The sequence below is a fragment of the Pseudophryne corroboree genome, chromosome 6, assembly GCF_028390025.1.
Source record: "Pseudophryne corroboree isolate aPseCor3 chromosome 6, aPseCor3.hap2, whole genome shotgun sequence".
In the NCBI taxonomy this organism is placed as follows: domain Eukaryota; kingdom Metazoa; phylum Chordata; class Amphibia; order Anura; family Myobatrachidae; genus Pseudophryne; species Pseudophryne corroboree.
This window is the reverse complement of record NC_086449.1, coordinates 363,193,026-363,215,228: the sequence shown is the minus strand read 5'-3', so window position 1 is coordinate 363,215,228 and position 22,203 is coordinate 363,193,026. Positions and strand designations below refer to the sequence as shown.

At 46.2% G+C, this 22,203-nt stretch overlaps 1 protein-coding gene across 3 annotated transcripts in view; it reads right to left on the bottom strand.

Annotated features, from left to right (window-relative positions):
- Positions 1 to 258: 258 nt before the first annotated feature.
- The window catches only part of DENND6B (DENN domain containing 6B), a 210,646-nt gene continuing 188,701 nt past the window's right edge, over positions 259 to 22,203 (bottom strand). Inside the window, exons 19-20 of one of the 3 annotated variants that reach the window (XM_063926672.1) lie at positions 14,154 to 14,204; positions 259 to 1,615 (exon numbers count right to left, since the gene is read on the bottom strand). In XM_063926672.1, the coding sequence (XP_063782742.1) occupies positions 1,493 to 1,615; positions 14,154 to 14,204 (174 nt within the window). In that variant the 3' untranslated portion in view covers positions 259 to 1,492. Of the gene's footprint in view, positions 1,616 to 14,129; positions 14,205 to 22,203 lie in introns of all 3 variants that reach the window. The other 2 variants (XM_063926671.1, XM_063926673.1) reach the window with 2 other exon arrangements.

The following is a 22,203-nucleotide window of genomic DNA, read 5'->3' as shown; positions in this document are numbered from 1 at the left end:
GATGGTCATTTATCACTCTTTATCCGTTTCCACTTTTTCTCTTGTCAAGGCTTAATACATTTGAGCTTAGAACCCTTAGCTTTTGTTTTTTCTCAATTATTAAACAGCTTGCTTATCAATTGGACGAATGTTTGAAGATAAAAAAAAGGTAATTGTTATATGGTTCCTATATTCAGAGGTCTGGTCACATTATTATCTTGTAATTACTGCAGTTTGTTCTGTTCCAAAACAATAAATATAATCACACAGAAGACCGGATAACCTTATTAGTACCTTAAATGATTTGGAACATTTAAGTCTGATTTATTTTAAACAAACTTCACAAGTTCTCACTTTTCATGCATACATAGCAAGAAATATACAGATCTGTACAGCACTGAAACACAAACAGCAGCAGCCCATCATTCTGATTGCAGACAGTTGAACATCTTGTATTTGTATACAAATTCCTGGCCATTACAAATATTTATTATTTATTTATTTATTAACAGTTTCTTATATAGCGCAGCAAATTCCGTTGCGCTTTACAATTTGAAATAACAATAACAAACTGGGTGATAACAGTCATAGAGGTAGGAAGGCCCTGCTCGCAAGCTTACAATCTATAGAATAGAACACAATACTGTCAATTATCTGGTTCAACTTCACACCATTTTGTGGTAGTAAAAAAAGAAAAAGAAATGTGAACACAGTGTTAATGTATGATAGTTGACAAGGTTATATGTATAATCTACTGTAGTATGATGTGTGGTTCACCTGCTCCTCCACAAACGGATTACCTGTGTGATGTGAGCAGTTGGATAGTTCAGAAATCACTATTATGGTGATCAGGTTATTCTGCTTTGTGCTTTACAGAGTATGTAGCTCCTTTGCTGATGCAGTTTAATAGAGAATGCTCTACAGATCTGTATCTTGGAGGTATTTTACAGGGTCATCCTTGTGCTTGTCTGTTCCGTGAGAGTCCCTACGCCTCTCATAGTAATATACAATGTACAGAGCAGCTTTGTTCCATGGAAGCACGGACGATGTAATGATTAACATGGGTTTCCTCCAGTTTCCTCCCACAATCCATAAGTATACTGGTAGGGTTAATTGGCTCTAAACAAAATGAACCCTAGCGTGAATTTGTGTGCGTGTACATGTGATAGGGAATACAGATTGTAAGCTCCTCTGTGGCAGGGACTGATGTGAATGGCCAAATATTCTCTGTAAAGTGCTGCGGAATATGTGTGCGCTATATAAATAACTAGTAGTAAATAACTGATAACAACATTGTTCTGGGCTGAAGATCTGCACTGCAGGTTACGCATGATAAATGGTGGGCAAAACAAGGTATCTTCTGGTTTCTTTCTGTATGGCACAGGACATCTTTCGGGGTCTTGGAGATGATAGAAGATGCTGTACAGCTAAATCACAGTGATGATGCAGCATGCTCCACAAATACGTCACACTGATGATACAGGATACGTGACTGGGATGCTATACAATCCTTTCAATGTGGATGCAATATGCTCTGCAGGTCTTCAGGAAGTGAGCATATTACTTCATCAATGTGAAGTTTCAGTCTGGTCAGGGAAGCAGAGCTGACAGGAAGGTGTTGTCTGTGAGCCCTGAGCTGGAAGTGGAATACAGAAGTTTATTAGGGGCCATCCACATAAACCATACATTTAGTAAGTAGGTATTGAGTGTTCCTCAGTTTTCTAGACTGAGTCTGATAGGAAGGGCATAGAGGGAGGAGCCAGTCCACACTATCAAATTCTTAAAGTGCCCATGGCTCCTAGTGGACCCGTCTATGCCTCATGGTACTAAATGGACCCCAGTATCCTCTACGGACTATGAGAAAAGGATTTACCGGTAGGTAATTAAAATCCTATTTTGTGCCATTTAGAATATTAATCTGCATATGATGAAATTTTTGGCAAGTAAAAAAACTGCTTTACCCAAAAGCACCAATTAATGCATAGAATGAATGTTGGGGTAGTAGGAAAGATATGAGTTATAATACTGGGTTAACAGCATGTGCCTTTATAACTGTTGCTAATACATTTGGACTGCTGTTTATGGAATACAGAAATCATATTTCATGCAAAACAATTCTTATCTGTATGCATGTGTCAACGGCCATTCTGGAGTAAGTACATCTCCTAGTCAGTGTTCATAAATGGCCACTAAAGAATGAGGCTGCACTCTCCCAAGTGTGTTGCCAATACTGAACTCGCACTCGGCATGGCACATCTGCATTATACTGCAAAGTGACTATATTGGGGCTGCTTATGTAAATTTTGCGGGTAAGGTTTGGGTGTTAACCGCACAGATCTCAAAACAAATCCAGATCGTATTGAGAGTTGTATCAAAAACACTTTGTAATCCTAATTCCGACCCTTGCAGGTAGCTGATTGCTCATCTGCCGGGTAGGTAGGTTGTGCTCCCTGAGAGTGAAATCAAATGTACAAAAATACCCAAAGAGAGGCAGCAGACTCTCCTATAGTGGGCACTCTAAAGTGTAATCATAATATTCCCATATATCGGACACTGATAAAACTTAACTTTTAATATGAATCAATATAAAATGGAGTCCCAAAAAACTCCTATCACTAAAAAGGCAAAATATAGACACACTAAACACACATAATAGACAACATGGTTAAAAAGGTACAGGTATTATATATTCTCCTTTGGGGCCCTGCCCAAGTCACAGGTGTATGTGGCAATAATTTTGATCAGAATAGGTGAGACAGGCAAGGCCTTGCGGCATATTTCAGGGTTCTGCTGCCCGGTATTTGCTACCGCATTGAATACGGGGTGAGAGACCCTAAAGGCCCATATAGACGGGCCGATGTGGGAGAGATGTGTGCTGAGCGAACCGCTCAGCACACATCTCTCCCGCCACTCAGCACAGCGCGATCTGTGCTGAGCGTGTGGGGGGAGAGGCGCTCATTTCATCCAGCGGGTGAAATGAGCGACCCGCTAAATTGGCCTGCACTGCAGGCCAATCTAGCAGCAGCGATAGCGATGCGTGGGGTTGCGCATCGCTATCGCTGTAGGGGGTACACACGGAGCAATAATGCTCAAATTCTAAGCAATCTAGTCAGATTACTTAGAATATCGCTCCGTGAGTACCCCCCTTTACTCACGCCAGCCAATGGAAATACAGATATACCAGGGTATCTGTGGTGTGTTTTCTTCGTTTCTGCTTTTGGCTGATGACACTAAGGTCAGCACAGCCAATGAGAGAACTACTAACACTCCACAACTCTGGAATTGAAGGAAGGGAAAAGATACCTGGTGATAAATTAGGTTTGCAATGATCATGTAATAATATTGATGCTTAGAAAGAATAGTGCATCTCCTAAAACAGATACTTTGGTGAGGATACACAAACAATGACTCTGGAGCCCTTGTAACAATTCATTATGTAGACAGCATAATTGTAGTAGTTATTACCACTCTGATAATTGTATCCTATTTTAACCGGGCAGAAGCTAATTGTGCACGGCTAGAAAGAATAACCTGAATCACAGCTTACAAAACAGCACAAATTACTATAGATCCATTTTTCCATATTTCATTAAACAACACCACCTGTTGTTACCAAGGTCACTGTCTTTAATCCTGTTCAAGGCCTATGTATATGGTCTCACATATAGCCAGTTAAGTATACCTGTGACTGGAGTAACGTATTAAACATATTCTCTAAATGCCGTTGGCAAATAGCCTTTGGCAGTAACAGCTTTGAGACATATAGTGATCATGAAAGCTGATGTTATACGACCTGTACCGTGGGCGACCTGCCGTGCGCAATCAGCGGGATGCCCATAGGGTTAGGAAGGAACCCTATGGGCATCCCGCTGATTGCGAACGGCGGGTCGCACACGGTACAGGTCGTATAACATCAGCTTGTGTCCTCTCATATAGGGCATGATACAGATGTGGTTGGAGTAGCTATCGCTGGTGCTTACGTGGAACATCGGTACTTTGCGCTATGAGCCGCAGGTCCGTCAGGACCTGAATAAGGCCCCTAATGCAGTAGTATAAAAAATGGTAGTCCTCACGGGCTTGCATATTATTTTTACACGCTGTAAGCGTTTAAATCGAGATGGTCAAAATGAACCAATAATTAAGTAGCCTAATAGTAAAGTGCAGAGATTGTTAGAATAGAATACTTAGAATACTGCTTTTTGCAATTTAGGAAAGGTTGATTAATGCAGAAACAAGAAAGAACCACAAAGTATTTCTTTGCAGTATTTAAAAAAAAAAAAAGAAAAAGAAAAAAAAAACACATTTGCATTTTGTTTACTATTTTGAAATATCATTAAATATCACAATTTTGTCCATTTTGGTTAAAGTTTATTTGGCATGGTAGATAGAGCAAAAAGACTAAATAAGATTTTACTTACCGATAAATCTATTTCTCGTAGTCCGTAGTGGATGCTGGGGACTCCGTCAGGACCATGGGGAATAGCGGCTCCGCAGGAGACAGGGCACAAAAGTAAAAGCTTTAGGATCCGGTGGTGTGCACTGGCTCCTCCCCCTATGACCCTCCTTCAAGCCTCAGTTAGGATACTGTGCCCGGACGAGCGTACACAATAAGGAAGGATTTTGAATCCCGGGTAAGACTCATACCAGCCACACCAATCACACTGTACAACCTGTGATCTGAACCCAGTTAACAGCATGATAACAGCGGAGCCTCTGAAAAGATGGCTCACAACAATAATAACCCGATTTTTGTACCAATAACTATGTACAAGTATTGCAGACAATCCGCACTTGGGATGGGCGCCCAGCATCCACTACGGACTACGAGAAATAGATTTATCGGTAAGTAAAATCTTATTTTCTCTAACGTCCTAGTGGATGCTGGGGACTCCGTCAGGACCATGGGGATTATACCAAAGCTCCCAAACGGGCGGGAGAGTGCGGATGACTCTGCAGCACCGAATGAGAGAACTCCAGGTCCTCTTTAGCCAGGGTATCAAATTTGTAGAATTTTACAAACGTGTTCTCCCCCCGACCACGTAGCTGCTCGGCAGAGTTGTAATGCCGAGACCCCTCGGGCAGCCGCCCAGGATGAGCCCACCTTCCTTGTGGAATGGGCATTTACATATTTTGGCTGTGGCAGGCCTGCCACAGAATGTGCAAGCTGAATTGTACTACACATCCAACTAGCAATCGTCTGCTTAGAAGCAAGAGCACCCAGTTTGTTGGGTGCATACAGGATAACAGCAAGTCAGTTTTCCTGACTCCAGCCGTCCTGGAAACGATATTTTCAGGGCCCTGACAACATCTAGCAACTTGGAGTCCTCCAAGTCCCTAGTAGCCGCAGGTACCACAATAAGCTGGTTCAGGTGAAACGCTGACACCACCTTAGGGAGAAACTGGGGACGAGTCCGCAGCTCTGCCCTGTCCGAATGGACAATCAGATATGGCTTTTGTGAGACAAAGCCGCCAATTCTGACACTCGCCTGGCCGAGGCCAGGGCCAACATCATGGTCACTTTCCATGTGAGATATTTCAAATCCACAGATTTGAGCGGTTTAAACCAATGTGATTTGAGGAATCCCAGCACTACGTTGAGATACCACAGTGCCACTGGAGGCACAAAAGGGGGTTGTATATGCAGTACTCCCTTGACAAACTTCTGGACTTCAGGAACTGAAGCCAATTCTTTCTGGAAGAAAATCGACAGGGCCGAAATTTGAACCTTAATGGACCCCAATCTGAGGCCCATAGACACTCCTGTTTGCAGGAAATGCAGGAATCGACCGAGTTGAAATTTCTTCGTGGAGCCTTCCTGGCCTCACACCACGCAACATATTTTCGCCACATGTGGTGATAATGTTGTGCGGTCACGTCCTTCCTGGCTTTGACCAGGGTAGGAATGACCTCTTCCGGAATGCCTTTTTCCCTTAGGATCCGGCGTTCAACCGCCATGCCGTCAAACGCAGCCGCGGTAAGTCTTGGAACAGACATGGTACGTGCTGAAGCAAGTCCCTTCTTAGCGGCAGAGGTCATGAGTCCTCTGTGAGTATCTCTTGAAGTTCCGGGTACCAAGTCCTTCTTGGCCAATCCGGAGCCACGAGTATAGTTCTTACTCCTCTACGTCTTATAATTCTCAATACCTTGGGTATGAGAAGCAGAGGAGGAAACACATACACCGACTGGTACGCCCACGGTGTTACCAGAACGTCCACAGCTATTGCCTGAAAGTCTCTTGACCTGGCGCAATACCTGTCCAGTTTTTTGTTCAGGCGGGACGCCATCATGTACACCTTTGGTCTTTCCCAACGGTTCACAATCATGTGGAAAACTTCCCGATGAAGTCCCCACTCTCCCGGGTGGAGGTCGTGCCTGCTGAGGAAATCTGCTTCCCAGTTGTCCACTCCCGGAATGAACACTGCTGACAGTGTTATCACATGATTTTCCGCCCAGCGAAAAATCCTTGCAGTTTTTGCCATTGCCCTCCTGCTTCTTGTGCCGCCCTGTCTGTTTACGTGGGCGACTGCCGTGATGTTGTCCCACTGGATCAATACCGGCTGACCTTGAAGCAGAGGTCTTGCTAAGCTTAGAGCATTATAAATTGCCCTTAGCTCCAGTATATTTATGTGGAGAAAAGTCTCCAGACTTGATCACACTCCCTGAAAATTTTTTCCCTGTGTGACTGCTCCCCAGCCTCTCAGGCTGGCCTCCGTAGTCACCAGCATCCAATCCTGAATGCCGAATCTGCGGCCCTCTAGAAGATGAGCACTCTGTAACCACCACAGGAGAGACACCCTTGTCCTTGGAGATAGGGTTATCCGCTGATGCATCTGAAGATGCGATCCGGACCATTTTTCCAGCAGATCCCACTGAAAAGTTCTTGCGTGGAATCTGCCGAATGGAATCGCTTCGTAATAAGCCACCATTTTTCCCAGGACTCTTGTGCAATGATGCACTGACACTTTTCCTGGTTTTAGGAGGTTCCTGACTAGCTCGGATAACTCCCTGGCTTTCTCCTCCGGGAGAAACACCTTTTTCTGGACTGTGTCCAGAATCATCCCTAGGAACAGCAGACGTGTCGTCGGAAACAACTGCGGTTTTGGAATATTTAGAATCCACCCGTGCTGTCGTAGAACTACTTGAGATAGTGCTACTCCGACCTCCAACTGTTCTCTGGACCTTGCTCTTATCAGGAGGTCGTCCATTTTCTTCGAAGAAGAATCATCATTTCGGGCATTACCTTGGTAAAGACCCGGAGTGCCGTGGACAATCCAAACGGCAGCGTCTGAAACTGATAGTGACAGTTCTGTACCACGAACCTGAGATACCCTTGGTGAGAAGGGCAAATTGGGACATGGAGGTAAGCATCCCTGATGTCCCGGGACACCATATAGTCCCCTTCTTCCTGGTTCGCTATCACTGCTCTGAGTGACTCCATCTTGATTTGAACCTTTGTAAGTGTTCAAATATTTCAGATTTAGAATAGGTCTCACCGAGCCTTCTGGTTTCAGTACCACAATATAGTGTGGAATAATACCCCTTTCCTTGTTGTAGGAGGGGTACTTTGATTATCACCTGCTGGGAATACAGCTTGTGAATTGTTTCCAATACTGCCTCCCTGTCGGAGGGAGACGTTGGTAAAGCAGACTTCAGGAACCTGCGAGGGGAAACGTCTCGACTTTCCAATCTGTACCCCTGGGATACTACTTGTAGGATCCAGGGGTCCTGTACGGCTCCAGCGTCATGCTGAGAACTTGGCAGAAGCGGTGGAAGGCTTCAGTTCCTGGGAATGGGCTGCCTGCTGCAGTCTTCTTCCCTTTCCTCTATCCCTGGGCAGATATGCTTATGGGGACGAAAGGACTGAGGCTGAAAAGACGGTGTCTTTTCCTGCATAGATGTGACTTAGGGTAAAAACGGTGGATTTCCCAGCAGTTGCCGTGGCCACCAGGTCCGATGGACCGACCCCAAATAACTCCTCCCCTTTATACGGCAATACATCTTTGTGCCGTTTGGAATCTGCATCACCTGACCACTGTCGTGTCCATAAACATCTTTTGGCAGATATGGACATCGCACTTACTCTTGATGCCAGAGTGCAAATATCCCTCTGTGCATCTCGCATATATAGAAATGCATTCTTTAAATGCTCTATAGTAAATAAAATACTGTCCCTGTCAAGGGTATCAATATTTTCAGTCAGGGAATCCGACCAAGCCACCCCCGCGCTGCACATCCAGGCTGAGGCGATCGCTGGTCGCAGTATAACACCAGTATGTGTGTATATACTTTTTAGGATATTTTCCAGCCTCCTATCAGCTGGCTCCTTGAGGGCGGCCGTATCTGGAGACGGTACCGCCACTTGTTTTGATAAGCGTGTGAGCGCCTTATCCACCCTAAGGGGTGTTTCCCAACGCGCCCTAACTTCTGGCGGGAAAGGGTATACCGCCAATAATTTTCTATCGGGGGAACCCCGCGCCTCATCACACACTTCATTTAATTTATCTGATTCAGGAAAAACTATAGGTAGTTTTTCCACACCCCACATACTACCCTTTTTTGTGGTACTTGTAGTATCAGAAATATGTAACACCTCCTTCATTGCCCTTAACAAGTAACGTGTGGCCCTAAAGGAAATACGCTTGTTTCTTCACCGTCGACACTGGAGTCAGTGTCCGTGTCTGTGTCTGTGTCGACCGACTGAGATAAAATGGGCATTATAACGTCCCTGACGGTGTTTTAGACGCCTGGACAGATACTAATATGTTTGCCGGCCGTCTCATGTCGTCAACCGACTTGCAACGTGTTGACATTATCACGTAATTCCTTAAATAAGCCATCTATTCCGGTGTCGACTTCCTAGAGAGTGACATCACCATTACAGGCAATTTGCTCCGCCTCCCAACATCGTCCTCATACATGTCGACACACACGTACCGACACACAGCACACACACAGGGAATGCTCTGATAGAGGACAGGACCCACTAGCCCTTTGGGGAGACAGAGGGAGAGTTTGCCAGCACACACCAAAAACGCTATAATTATACAGGGACAACCTTTATATAAGTGCTTTTCCCTTATAGCATTTTAATATATGTAGTCATATCGCCAAATCAGTGCCCCCCCTCTCTGTTTTAACCCTGTTTCTGTAGTGCAGTGCAGGGGAGAGCCTGGGAGCCTTCCCACCAGCATTTCTGTGAGGGAAAATGGCGCTGTGTGCTGAGGAGAATAGGCCCCGCCCCCTTTTCGGCGGGCTTCTTCTCCCGTTTTTCTGAGACCTGGCAGGGGTTAAATACATCCATATAGCCCCCAGGGGCTATATGTGATGTATTTTTAGCCAGAATAAGGTACTATCATTGTTGCCCAGGGCGCCCCCCCCAGCACCCTGCACCCTCAGTGACCGCTGTTATGAAGTGTGCTGACAACAATGGCGCACAGCTGCAGTGCTGTGCGCTACCTTATGAAGACTGAAAAGTCTTCTGCCGCCGGTTTCTGGACCTCTTCATTTTTCGGCATCTGCAAGGGGGTCGGCGGCGCGGCTCCGGGACGAACCCCAGGGTGAGACCTGTGTTCCGACTCCCTCTGGAGCTAATGGTGTCCAGTAGCCTAAGAAGCCAATCCATCCTGCACGCAGGTGAGTTCACTTCTCTCCCCTAAGTCCCTCGATGCAGTGAGCCTGTTGCCAGCAGGACTCACTGAAAATAAAAAACCTAACAAAACTTTTACTCTAAGCAGCTCTTTAGGAGAGCCACCTAGATTGCACCCTTCTCGGCCGGGCACAAAAATCTAACTGAGGCTTGGAGGAGGGTCATAGGGGGAGGAGCCAGTGCACACCACCTGATCCTAAAGCTTTTACTTTTGTGCCCTGTCTCCTGCGGAGCCGCTATTCCCCATGGTCCTGACGGAGTCCCCAGCATCCACTAGGACGTTAGAGAAATGGTATTTACTGAAAGTACAATTTGTGTGGGTACTGTAAATATTTAGTGATATTGATGTTGAAATGTGACAAGCACACACGTCAATTAATCCTCCGCAGCAATTAAGCAAACAATGTATGCAAACTACTTTATGGGGGTAATTCCAAGTTGATCGCAGCAGGAAATTTTTTAGCAGTTGAGCAAAACCATGGCCCTCATTCCGAGTTGTTCGCTCGTTATTTTTCTTCGCATCGGTGCGATTAGTCGCAAACTGCGCATGCGCAACGTTCGCAGTGCGCCTGCGCCAAGTAAATTTGCTAAAAAGTTTGGTATTTTACTCACGGCTTAACGAAGAAATTTCTTCGTTCTGGTGATCGGAGTGTGATTGACAGGAAGTGGGTGTTTCTGGGCGGAAACTAGCCATTTTATGGGTGTGTGCGAAAAAACGCAGCCGTTTCTGGGAAAAACGCGGGAGTGTCTGCAGAAACGGGGGAGTGTCTGGGCGAACGCTGGGTGTGTTTGTGACGTCAAACCAGGAACGAAACTGACTGAACTGATCGCAATGGCTGAGTAAGTCTCGAGCTACTCAGAAACTGCTAAGAATTTTCTATTCGCAAATCTGCTAATCTTTCGTTCGCAATTCTGCTATGCTAAGATTCACTCCCAGTAGGCGGCGGCTTAGCGTGTGCAATGCTGCTAAAAGCAGCTAGCGAGCGAACAACTCGGAATGAGGGCCCATGTGCACTGCAGGGGAGGCAGATATAACATGTGCAGAAAGAGTTAGATTTGTGTGGGTTATTTTATTTCTGTGCAGGGTAATACTGGCTGCTTTATTGTTACACTGCAAATTAGATTGCAGATTGAACACACCACACCCAAATCTAACTCTCTCTGCACGTTATATCTGCCTCCCCTGCAGTGCACATGGTTTTGCCCAACTGCAAAAAAAATTCCTGCTGCGATCAACTTGGAATTACCCCCTATATACAATAGTTTCTAATGACTATCACAAATATGAATGTAATGGTTTAAGGTCTTTATCAGCTCCTGCAAGCCCAACATGCTGGCAGCAGCTCAGCCGGCAACAGACAAAGGGCACGACAACGCAGGTTCATCTAACAATGCCCTTTTCTCAACATGGAGTTGAGAATCTTAAGACAATCTTAAGACCATCAAACACCTACAGGAGGTAAGCGCTGCATGCAGTCGAGATTTAAATGGCAACTTCCCCCATTGCAAAGGAATAAACAGCCAATCGCCATACCTTATTTATATATCTGTCTATTCCCTTACATGAACTATTATCTATCTATACAGAGCCATCTGTATGAACGCAATACTATATATATATATATGTGGACTTTCCACATAAACCAGCACACCATAGGTAGCAGAAATTATTACAAACTGTTATAATGTATTTTTATCTGAAGGCTTGCAGAATATTTCAGTGAAGAATTGCCCCTCACATATGTTGACCTTCACATCTAAAAATTCAATACTTTTTGGACTGCTGGTATACGTAAATCTGATGGACCCATCAACACCATTCAGCTTAGTGATAAATGCTTCTAACAATTGACTCCCTCCTGTCCAAATTAAAAACAAATCATCTATGAATCTGGTGTAGAATTTCTACACCAGATTCATAGATGTATACCAGCAGTCCAAAAAGTATTGAATTTTTAGATGTGAAGGTCAACATATGTGAGGGACAATTCTTCACTGAAATATTCTGAAAGCCTACAGATAAAAATACATTATTACAGTTTGCCAGCTTCCATCCACAACCTTTGAAGAAAGGTTTGCCCTACTCACAATTGATTAGGGCGGTTAGGACTACCTCTGACCACAGTAAACTTCCTGAGGCATTGAATCAAATGGGGGACAAATTTCTACAACGTGGGCATGACAGAGTTGAGGTGAATGATGCCATACAGAGATGCCTACTATTGGACAGAAAGGAACTTTTGATCCCCAAAAAGAAACAGGCTGATAGTGGGAGAATGTTACTGTCCAGCACCTACTCCATTTCATCAGGGGCAATTAGACAAGCTATTCTGTCACATTGGCACATTGTTCAAAGTGATCCAATACTTGAACAAGTGTGCAAGGAGAAACCGCTTTTTTGTTATAAAAGGAGTAATAACTTAAAAGAACAAATGGTCTACTCGGACATCAGTCCTCGAGTGGTGACAGGCACGGGATGGCTGCAACCACAGAATGGAGTGCACAAATGCATGGGCTGCGCGAATTGCAGTTTCCTACAGACTGGGATTCATTTTCAAAATCCTATTACGAATAAGATCTACCAGATAAGACAACGAATGACATGTGATACGAAATATGTTGTGTATGTAATCTGGTGCCCATGCAAAATGATATACGTGGGGAAGACCCAGAGGATGCTGAAGGAGCGAGTGGCAATGCATCGCAGTTCAATTAAAAAAGCTCTACTGAAAGTAGACACCAGCACACCACCAGTAGCACGACATTTTGCAGCAGTCAAACATACCATCCGAGATTTTAAAGTGATGCCAATTGAACAGGTGCCTCCCTCACGTAGAGGTGGTGATAGGAACAAATGCCTATTGCAAAAAGAATGTAAATGGCTCTACAATCTAGTATCTACAAGCAATGGCCCCACAAGGGTTAAACGAGGAATTGTCCTTTAGTTCATTCATATAGATTGTTTTTGGATTTTGATGTATCTGATGGGACCATCAACAGTTGGATGTTATTTGTGGAACATATGTATATCTCCTTGTCTACAATAGTTAGATAGTGTCAGTGAGATATGTTTTCTTCCTCCTGTCTCTGCAAATAGTTTTAGTACTGATAATGTGATTTATGGTTATCAATTCCTTTGAGGGACACGGTCTTATGGTCTATTCCATCTCAATCATTGTATAAGGTTATTACTTCCAAGTGCTCTAACAAATTGGTGTACTATGTATTTAGTGCATCTGTATTGTTTACTGTGGCAATGAGCAGTTTGAATGCTGTTACACCCCCCCGCCGCTGCAGCAATGCCATTGGCCGTACAGGGCCTGTAATTATACTGTAGTTGCTTAGCAACGTGATTGGTGCATACAGGATAAGTGTGGACGGAGCGGATACCGCATGATTTCCGGGAGGCGCGACATGCAACATTGCCCCGGTGTCTATTGGCCGGCCAGCACCTTTTGTTTATAGTTTCGGTTGCTTAGCAACGTCAGTAAGGCCGGACAAGTGATGACAGCGGGTATACCGCGTCACTTCCGGGAGGCGCAATGAATAATGCTGCCCCTGAGGCCCTGACCTGAGACATTAGTTTTGGCCACCGGAAGACGTGGCCGGTGACTTACAGGCAGTATAGGAAACGCTGGGGGACCATGGCGGGATGCGGCTGCTGGGGAGGAGCAGGATGACCTTCGTTTTACACATTTGATTGGTGAGCACTTGGTTAATGATTGAATGGACAGGTTTTTGTACTTTGTTTGTTAATTGGTGATTAGATTGGTATATATACATGTGGTGTTTGGCTAGGGCAGAATACACTGATGGCTATTCCCATGATGAAGGTGCTTCGGCACCGAAACAGCTGTAGGAGCTGGCACTCACTCTGATGCATTGAACTGCTAAGTATCATTTTATTATCCATGCCTATGCTTGCACATTGCACATTGCACTTTTGGAAAATTAATATGGATTAAATGAATTGAAATTTCTGCTACCTATGGTGTGCTGGTTTATGTGGAAAGTCCACGAACTACCTTATACTAATTGCTTCACCGTGCACCCAGCAAAAGATTGGAAAGTGTGTGCGATTCAACTCGCTTTATATATATATATATATATATATACATATATATGTACACACACACACACACACACACACACACACACACACACACACACGCAGGAACACTGCAGTTACTTTTAAATCGTGGTCTGTCATTTGAAATATTGAGGCCTCTACTTCATATTTGGGTGGCTAAATAGCGAGCAGATGAACTAATGGCACACTACTCTATACTGTATGTACTATATTTCTTGACTATTTATGTTTTGCACATAATCTAGTGCTATGTTTCATAGACAGTTTACCTGGTGTCACCTGCAGGAATGCTCCTGCAACAACGATTGATACATACATTATTGGCGTGTGTGTGATTGACAAATACAGGGTCGGAAAATGTGATATTATTAGCTGATGCATATCAATATAGACAAATTTATTTGGATACAATACCAATTTGTCTCGCAATTTCAGTACCAGATCCACAATCTCCACCTCTGATTTGTTCTTTATCCATGCTGCAATATTCTGTATAAAATACATAAAAAAATAGGATTTTGATAACCTACCGGTAAATCCTTTTCTCCTAGTCCGTAGAGGATGCTGGTGACGACATCAAGACCATGGGGTATAGACGGGATCCGCAGGAGACATGGGCACTCTACAGACTTTTCATTGTGTGAAGTGGCTCCTCCCTCTATGCCCCTCCTCCAGACCTCAGTTGTAGGAACTGTGCCCAGGGAGACTGACATTTCGAGGAAAGGAATTACTTAACTAGTGGTGAGATATCTACCAACTCACACCCTCAACCATGCCGCACACATGGCATTCAATATAACACACGCCAACAGGCATGAACCAATTGCAGCAACATGCTGAAAACAAGATAACACAACTTGTGGAACTCTAATAACTAAACTGCAGGTAAAGTACACACTGGGACGGGCGCCCAGCATCCTCTACGGACTAGGAGAAAAGGATTTACCGGTAGGTTATCAAAATCCTATTTTCTCATACGTCCTAGAGGATGCTGGGGACGACATCAAGACCATGGGGTCTATACCAAAGCTCCAGTACAGGCGGGAGAGTGCGGATGACCCTGCAGCACCAATTGACCAAACTTGAGGTCCTCATCTGCCAAGGTGTCAAACTTGTAGAACTTAGCAAATGTGTTTGACCCTGACCAAGTAGCTGCTCGGCAAAGTTGTAATGCCGAGACCCCCCGGGCAGCCGCCCAGGATGAGCCCACCTTCCTAGTGGAGTGGGCCTTTACCGACGTCGGTAACAGCAATCCAGCCGTAGTATGAGCTTGCTGAATCGTATTTCTAATCCAACGTGCAATAGTCTGCTTGGAAGCAGGACAGCCAATCTTGTTGTGATCATACAGGACAAACAGAGTCTCTGTTTTCCGTATACGAGCCGTTCTAGCAACATAGATTTTCAAAGCTCTAACCACATCTAGAGATTTTGTATCAGTGAATGTGTCAGTAACTACTGGCACTACAATAGGTTGGTTTATGTGGAAAGATGAAACCACCTTTGGAAGAAAATCAGGTAAGGGCTCTTGTGAGACAAGGCCCCCAATTCAGACACCCACCTTGCGGATGCAATTGCCAAAAGCATTACCACTTTCCAAGTGAGAAACTTCAACTCTATCTTTTGTAGAGGCTCAAACCAATCCGATTGAAGGAACTGCAATACCACGTTAAGGTCCCATGGTGCCACTGGAGGCACGAATGGAGGCTGGATGTGCAGAACTCCTTTCACGAAGGTCTGAACCTCTGGAAGAGAGGCCAATTGTTTTTGGAAGAACACTGACAAGGCCAAAATCTGGACCTTTATTGATCCCAATCGGAGGCCCGCCTCCACACCATCCTGCAAAAAAATGGAGAAAACGTCCTAACTGAAATTCTTCCGTAGGAGCTTTCTTGGATTCACACCAAGACACATATTTTCTCCAAATACGGTGGTAATGTTTCGACGTTATTCCCTTTCTGGCCTGAATAAGGGTGGGGATGACCTTCTTAGGAATACCCTTCCTGGCTAGGATACGGCGCTCAACAGCCATGCCGCCAAACGTAGCCGCGGTAAGTCCTGGTACACGCACGGCCCCTGCTGCAGCAGGTCCTCCCGAGGAGGAAAAGGCAGAGGATCTTCTATGAGCAACTGCTGAAGATCTGGGTACCAAGCCCTCCTTGGCAAGTCTGGGGCAATGAAAATCGCTCGAACCCTTGTTTTTCTTATGATCTTGAGTACTTTTGGGATCTGCGGAAGTGGAGGGAAGACATACACTGACGGAAAAACCCACTGGGTCACCAGTGCATCCACTGCTACTGCTTGAGGGTCTCTTGACCTGGAACAGTATCTCTGAAGCTTCTTGTTGAGACGGGACGCCATCATGTCTATTTGAGGAACTCCCCAAAGACTTGTCACCTCTGCGAAGACTTCTTGGTGGAGGCCCCACTCTCTTGGATGGAGATCGTGTCTGCTGAGGAAGTCTGCTTCCCAGTTGTCTACTCCCGGAATGAATATTGCCGACAGAGCTTGTAGATGTTTTTCTGCCCAGCGGAGGATTTTTGTCGCCTCTGCCATTGCCGCTCTGCTTTTTGTTCCACCCTGCCTGTTTATGTATGCGACTGCTGTTACATTGTCCACCTGGATTTGCACGGGACGGTCTTGAAGAAAATGTACCGCTTGTTGAAGGCCGTTGTAAATGGCTCTTAGCTCCAGTACGTTTATGTGAAGGGAGGCTTCCTGATGTGACCAACGTCTCTGGAAGTTTTCTCCCTGAGAGACTGCTCCCCAGCCTCGGAGACTTGCATCCGTGGTTACCAGGACCCAGTCCTGAATGCCGAACCTGCGTCCCTCTAGCAGGTGAGAGCTGTGCAACCACCACAGGAGCGAAATCCTGGTTTTTGACGACAGGATTATCTTTCTGTGCATGTGTAGGTGTGACCCCGACCACTTGTCCAACAGGTCCCACTGGAATACTCTGGCATGGAACCTGCCAAACTGTATGGCCTCGTAGGCCGCCACCATCTTCCCCAACAACCGAATGCACTGATGGATCGACACACTTGATGGTTTCGATATCTGTTTTACCATTTTCTTGATTTCCAGAACCTTTTCCAGCGGAAGAAATACTCTCTGAACTTCTGTGTCCAGAATCATCCCGAGGAAAGACAACCTTGTAGTCGGTTCCAACTGTGACTTTGGGTAATTTATGATCCACCCGTGTTGTTGGAGTAATGACAAGGAGAGGGATATGTTTTGTAACAACTGCTCCCTGGATCTCGCCTTTATCAGGAGGTCGTCCAGATAAGCGATTATATTGACTCCTTTCTGACGAAGGAGGACCATCAGCTCCGCCATCACCTTGGTGAATACTCTCGGCGCCGTGGAGAGACCGAAAGGTAACGTCTGGAATTGGTAATAGCAGTCCTGAACCGCGAATCTCTGATAAGCCTGGTGAGGAGGATAAATGGGAACATGCAGGTAAGCATCCTTTATGTCCACCGACACCAAGTAGTCTGCCTCCTCCAGACTGGCAATCACCGCCCGAAGTGATTCCATCTTGAACTTGAACCTTTTCAGGAAGCAATTCAGATCTTTAAGATTTAGGATCGGTCTGACCGAGCCGTCCGGCTTCGGAACAACAAAGAGGCTTCAATAAAAAACCCCGCCCCTTGTTGTGACAACGGTACCAGGACTATGACCTGGTCTTGACATAATTTTTGGATTGCCGCTGTTACTGCTTCTCTCTCTGGCGGAGAAACTGGCAAGGTCGATTTGAAAAATCGGCATGGGGGAACGTCTTGAAACTCCAGTTTGTATCCCTGGGATACTATTTGCAACACCCAGGGATCCAGGCCAGACAGAATCCAATCCTGGCTGAAGAGTCTGAGACGTGCCCCCACCCGAACGGCGTACCGCAAGGGAGCTCCAGCGTCATGCTGGGGATTTGGCAGAAGTAGCGGTAGACTTCTGCTCTTGGGAACCTGGAGCCGCTGTGGCCTTCTTTCCCCTTCCCCTACCTGCAAAGAAGGGGGAACCTCTCGTCTTTTTGTATTTATTGGGCCGAAAGGACTGCATTTGCGGGTGATAGGTCTTTTTTGCCGGTGCAGGCGCAGAGGGCACAAATGTCGACTTACCTGCGGTAGCCGCCAAGACTAACGCATCCAGGCCATCGCCAAATAAGGCCTCACCTTTATATGGGAGAGCTTCCATGTTTCTTTTGGAATCTGCATCCGTGTTCCATTGGCAAATCCACAACGCCCGCCTAGCCGATACTGCCATGGTAGCGGCCTGTGAACTCAAGAGCCCAATATCCTTAATTGATTCCAGCATGTAGGCGGCAGCGTCCTTGATATTCCCTAACTTAAGGAGTATCTCATCTTTATCAAGCGTGTCAATTTCTGATGACACGCTTTCTGACCATTTTTCAATAGCGCGACTCACCCATGCACAGGCAATAGTGGGACTGATCAGTGTACCATTGGTAACATAAATGGATTTCAATGTCGTTTCCATTTTGCGGTCTGCCGGCTCTTTAAGAGAAGCCGTGCCAGGAGCAGGGAGAATTACCTTCTTTGTCAACCTGGAAAGTGCACTGTCTAACACAGGGGGTGACTCCCACTTTTTCCTGTCCTCAGCTGGGAAAGGATAAGTTATGTGAATCCTTTTGGGAATACGAAATCTTTTAGCAGGATTCAACCACATCCCTTCAAACAGAGCATTTAGTTCGTGTGAAGGAGGGAACGTGACTTTGGATTTCTTTTCCTTACATAAATACACCTTCTCCTGAGGTACAGGAGCGGTTTCTGTAATCTCCAACACGTCCCTTATAGCCACAATCATATATTGTATATTTTTTGCCAATTTATGATCTATCTCTCTGGATTCACTATCGTCGACACAAGAGTCAGAATCCGTGTCGGTATCAGTGTTTACAACATTTGCAAATGGTCTCTTATGTGACCCAGAGGGGCCGCCCGCATAAGGAATAACAGCATCCTGAAAAATCACATCTTCCACCGATTTTCTCCAGCATGCAGTCTTAGATTCAGACTTATCTAATCTACAGTTAATCAGATGCATACTGTCACGTATCTCTTTCACCCATGCAGGCTCTTGGTGTGCCGGTAGCGCCACCACATTACAACTCTGTGTCCCTAAAATGGCTTCCTCCGAGGAGGAATTCCCTGCCTCAGACATGCCTAACATGTGTACAGCACACCAACAGACACACTGGGACTTATTTTGGGGACAGACCTACAGTAAAATCTGTCAGAGGGATACAGGATAGGAGCAGCCAGTTCACAATCCCAGCGCCAGTATTTCCTGTGAACACAGTATGTCCACAGCCCAACAGCGCTTTTTAAATAGTAATATACACGGGTGTAGTACTGCTGACCGGCGGTCTACTGACCGCCGGTCAGCTTACCGACGCCGGGATCCCGGCAGCATACCAACGCCGGGATCCCGGCGGGGAGGGGCGAGTGCAGCAAGCCCCTTGCGGGCTCGGTGGTGACCTGCGGTTGCCACGGGTTATATTCCCACCATCGGGATAGTGACCCGTCGGGCTGGTGGAGGAGGTCACGTGACTGTCGGTCAGCTGACCGGCGGTCACATGAATACCACCCATATACACTATCAAATGCACCACAATCACTTTGTGCCCCCCCTTAATAGCACCCTGTACTTGTCAGAAGTGGAGGAGAGGACCAGCGTGTTCTCTGCAGCCTGAGGAGAGAGAGAAAATGGCACTGAGCAGTGTGCTGGCTGACTGAGGAAGAAGCTCTTTACACTCATAAAAAATAAGATTTTACTTACCGATAAATCTATTTCTCGTAGTCCGTAGTGGATGCTGGGGACTCCGTCAGGACCATGGGGAATAGCGGCTCCGCAGGAGACAGGGCACAAAAATAAAGCTTTAGGATCAGGTGGTGTGCACTGGCTCCTCCCCCATGACCCTCCTCCAAGCCTCAGTTAGGATACTGTGCCCGGACGAGCGTACACAATAAGGAAGGATATTGAATCCCGGGTAAGACTCATACCAGCCACACCAATCACACCGTACAACTTGTGATCTGAACCCAGTTAACAGTATGACAAACGTAGGAGCCTCTGAACAGACGGCTCACAACAATAACAACCCGATTTTTTTTGTAACAATAACTATGTACAAGTATTGCAGACAATCCGCACTTGGGATGGGCGCCCAGCATCCACTACGGACTACGAGAAATAGATTTATCGGTAAGTAAAATCTTATTTTCTCTGACGTCCTAAGTGGATGCTGGGGACTCCGTCAGGACCATGGGGATTATACCAAAGCTCCCAAACGGGCGGGAGAGTGCGGATGACTCTGCAGCACCGAATGAGAGAACTCCAGGTCCTCTTTAGCCAGGGTATCAAATTTGTAGAATTTTACAAACGTGTTCTCCCCCGACCACGTAGCTGCTCGGCAGAGTTGTAATGCCGAGACCCCCCGGGCAGCCGCCCAGGATGAGCCCACTTTCCTTGTGGAATGGGCCTTGACAGATTTTGGTTGTGGCAAGCCTGCCACAGAATGTGCAAGTTGAATTGTGCTACAAATCCAACGAGCAATCGTCTGCTTAGAAGCAGGAGCACCCAGCTTGTTGGGTGCATACAATATAAACAGCGAGTCAGACTTTCTGACTCCAGCCGTTCTTGAAATATATATTTTCAATGCCCGGACCACGTCCAACAACTTGGAATCCTCCAAATCGTTAGTAGCCGCAGGCACCACAATAGGCTGGTTCAGGTGAAACGCTGACACCACCTTAGGCAGAAATTGAGGACGCGTCCGCAGTTCTGCCCTGTCCGAATGGAAAATCAGATATGGGCTCTTATATGATAAAGCCGCTAATTCTGATACTCTCCTGGCTGAAGCCAGGGCCAGTAGCATGGTTACTTTCCATGTAAGATATTTCAACTCCACCGATTTGAGTGGCTCAAACCAATGGGATTTGAGAAAATCCAAAACTACATTAAGATCCCACGGTGCCACTGGGGGCACAACCGGGGGCTGTATATGTAGTACTCCTTTTACAAAAGTCTGGACTTCAGGAACTGAAGCCAATTCTTTCTGGAAGAAAATCGACAGGGCCGAAATTTGAACCTTAATGGACCCCAATTTGAGGCCCATAGACAATCCTGTTTGCAGGAAATGTAGGAATCGACCCAGTTGAAATTCCTCCGTGGGGGCCTTCCTGGCCTCACACCACGCAACATATTTTCTCCAAATGCGGTGATAATGTTGTGCAGTCACCTCCTTCCTGGCTTTTACCAGTGTAGGAATGACCTCTTCCGGAATGCCTTTTTCCCTTAGAATTCGGCGTTCAACCGCCATGCCGTCAAACGCAGCCGCGGTAAGTCTTGGAATAGACACGGTCCCTGCTGAAGCAGGTCCCGTCTTAGAGGTAGAGGCCACGGATCCTCCGTGAGCATCTCTTGAAGTTCCGGGTACCAAGTTCTTCTTGGCCAATCCGGAGCCACGAGTATCGTTCTTACTCCCCTTTGCCGTATAATTCTCAGTACTTTTGGTATGAGAGGCAGAGGAGGGAACACATACACTGACTGGAACACCCACGGTGTTACCAGAGCGTCCACAGCTATTGCCTGAGGGTCTCTTGACCTGGCGCAATACCTGTCCAGTTTTTTGTTGAGGCGGGACGCCATCATATCCACCTTTGGTTTTTCCCAACGGTTCACAATCATGTGGAAGACTTCTGGATGAAGTCCCCACTCTCCCGGGTGTAGATCGTGTCTGCTGAGGAAGTCTGCTTCCCAGTTGTCCACTCCCGGAATGAACACTGCTGACAGTGCTATCACATGATCTTCCGCCCAGCGAAGAATCCTTGCAGCTTCTGCCATTGCTGTCCTGCTTCTTGTGCCGCCCTGTCTGTTTACGTGGGCGACTGCCGTGATGTTGTCCGACTGGATCAACACCGGCTGACCCTGAAGCAGGGGTTTTTCCAGACTTAGAGCATTGTAAATCGCTCTTAGCTCCAGTATATTTATGTGAAAAGACATCTCCAGGCTTGACCATACTCCCTGGAAGTTTCTTCCCTGTGTGACCGCTCCCCAGCCTCTCAGACTGGCATCCGTGGTCACCAGGACCCAGTCCTGTATGCCGAATCTGCGGCCCTCTAACAGATGAGCACTCTGCAACCACGACAGAAGAGACACCCTTGTCCGTGGTGATAAGGTTATCCGCTGGTGCATCTGCAGATGCGATCCGGACCATTTGTCCAACAGATCCCACTGAAAAGTTCGTGCGTGGAATCTGCCGAATGGAATCGCTTCGTAAGAAGCCACCATCTTTCCCAGGACTCTTGTGCATTGATGCACAGACACTTTTCCTGGTTTTAGGAGGTTCCTGACAAGTTTGGATAACTCCTTGGCTTTCTCCTCCGGAAGAAACACCTTTTTCTGAACCGTGTCCAGAATCATTCCCAGGAACAGCAGACGTGTTGTCGGTGTCAACTGAGATTTTGGAAAA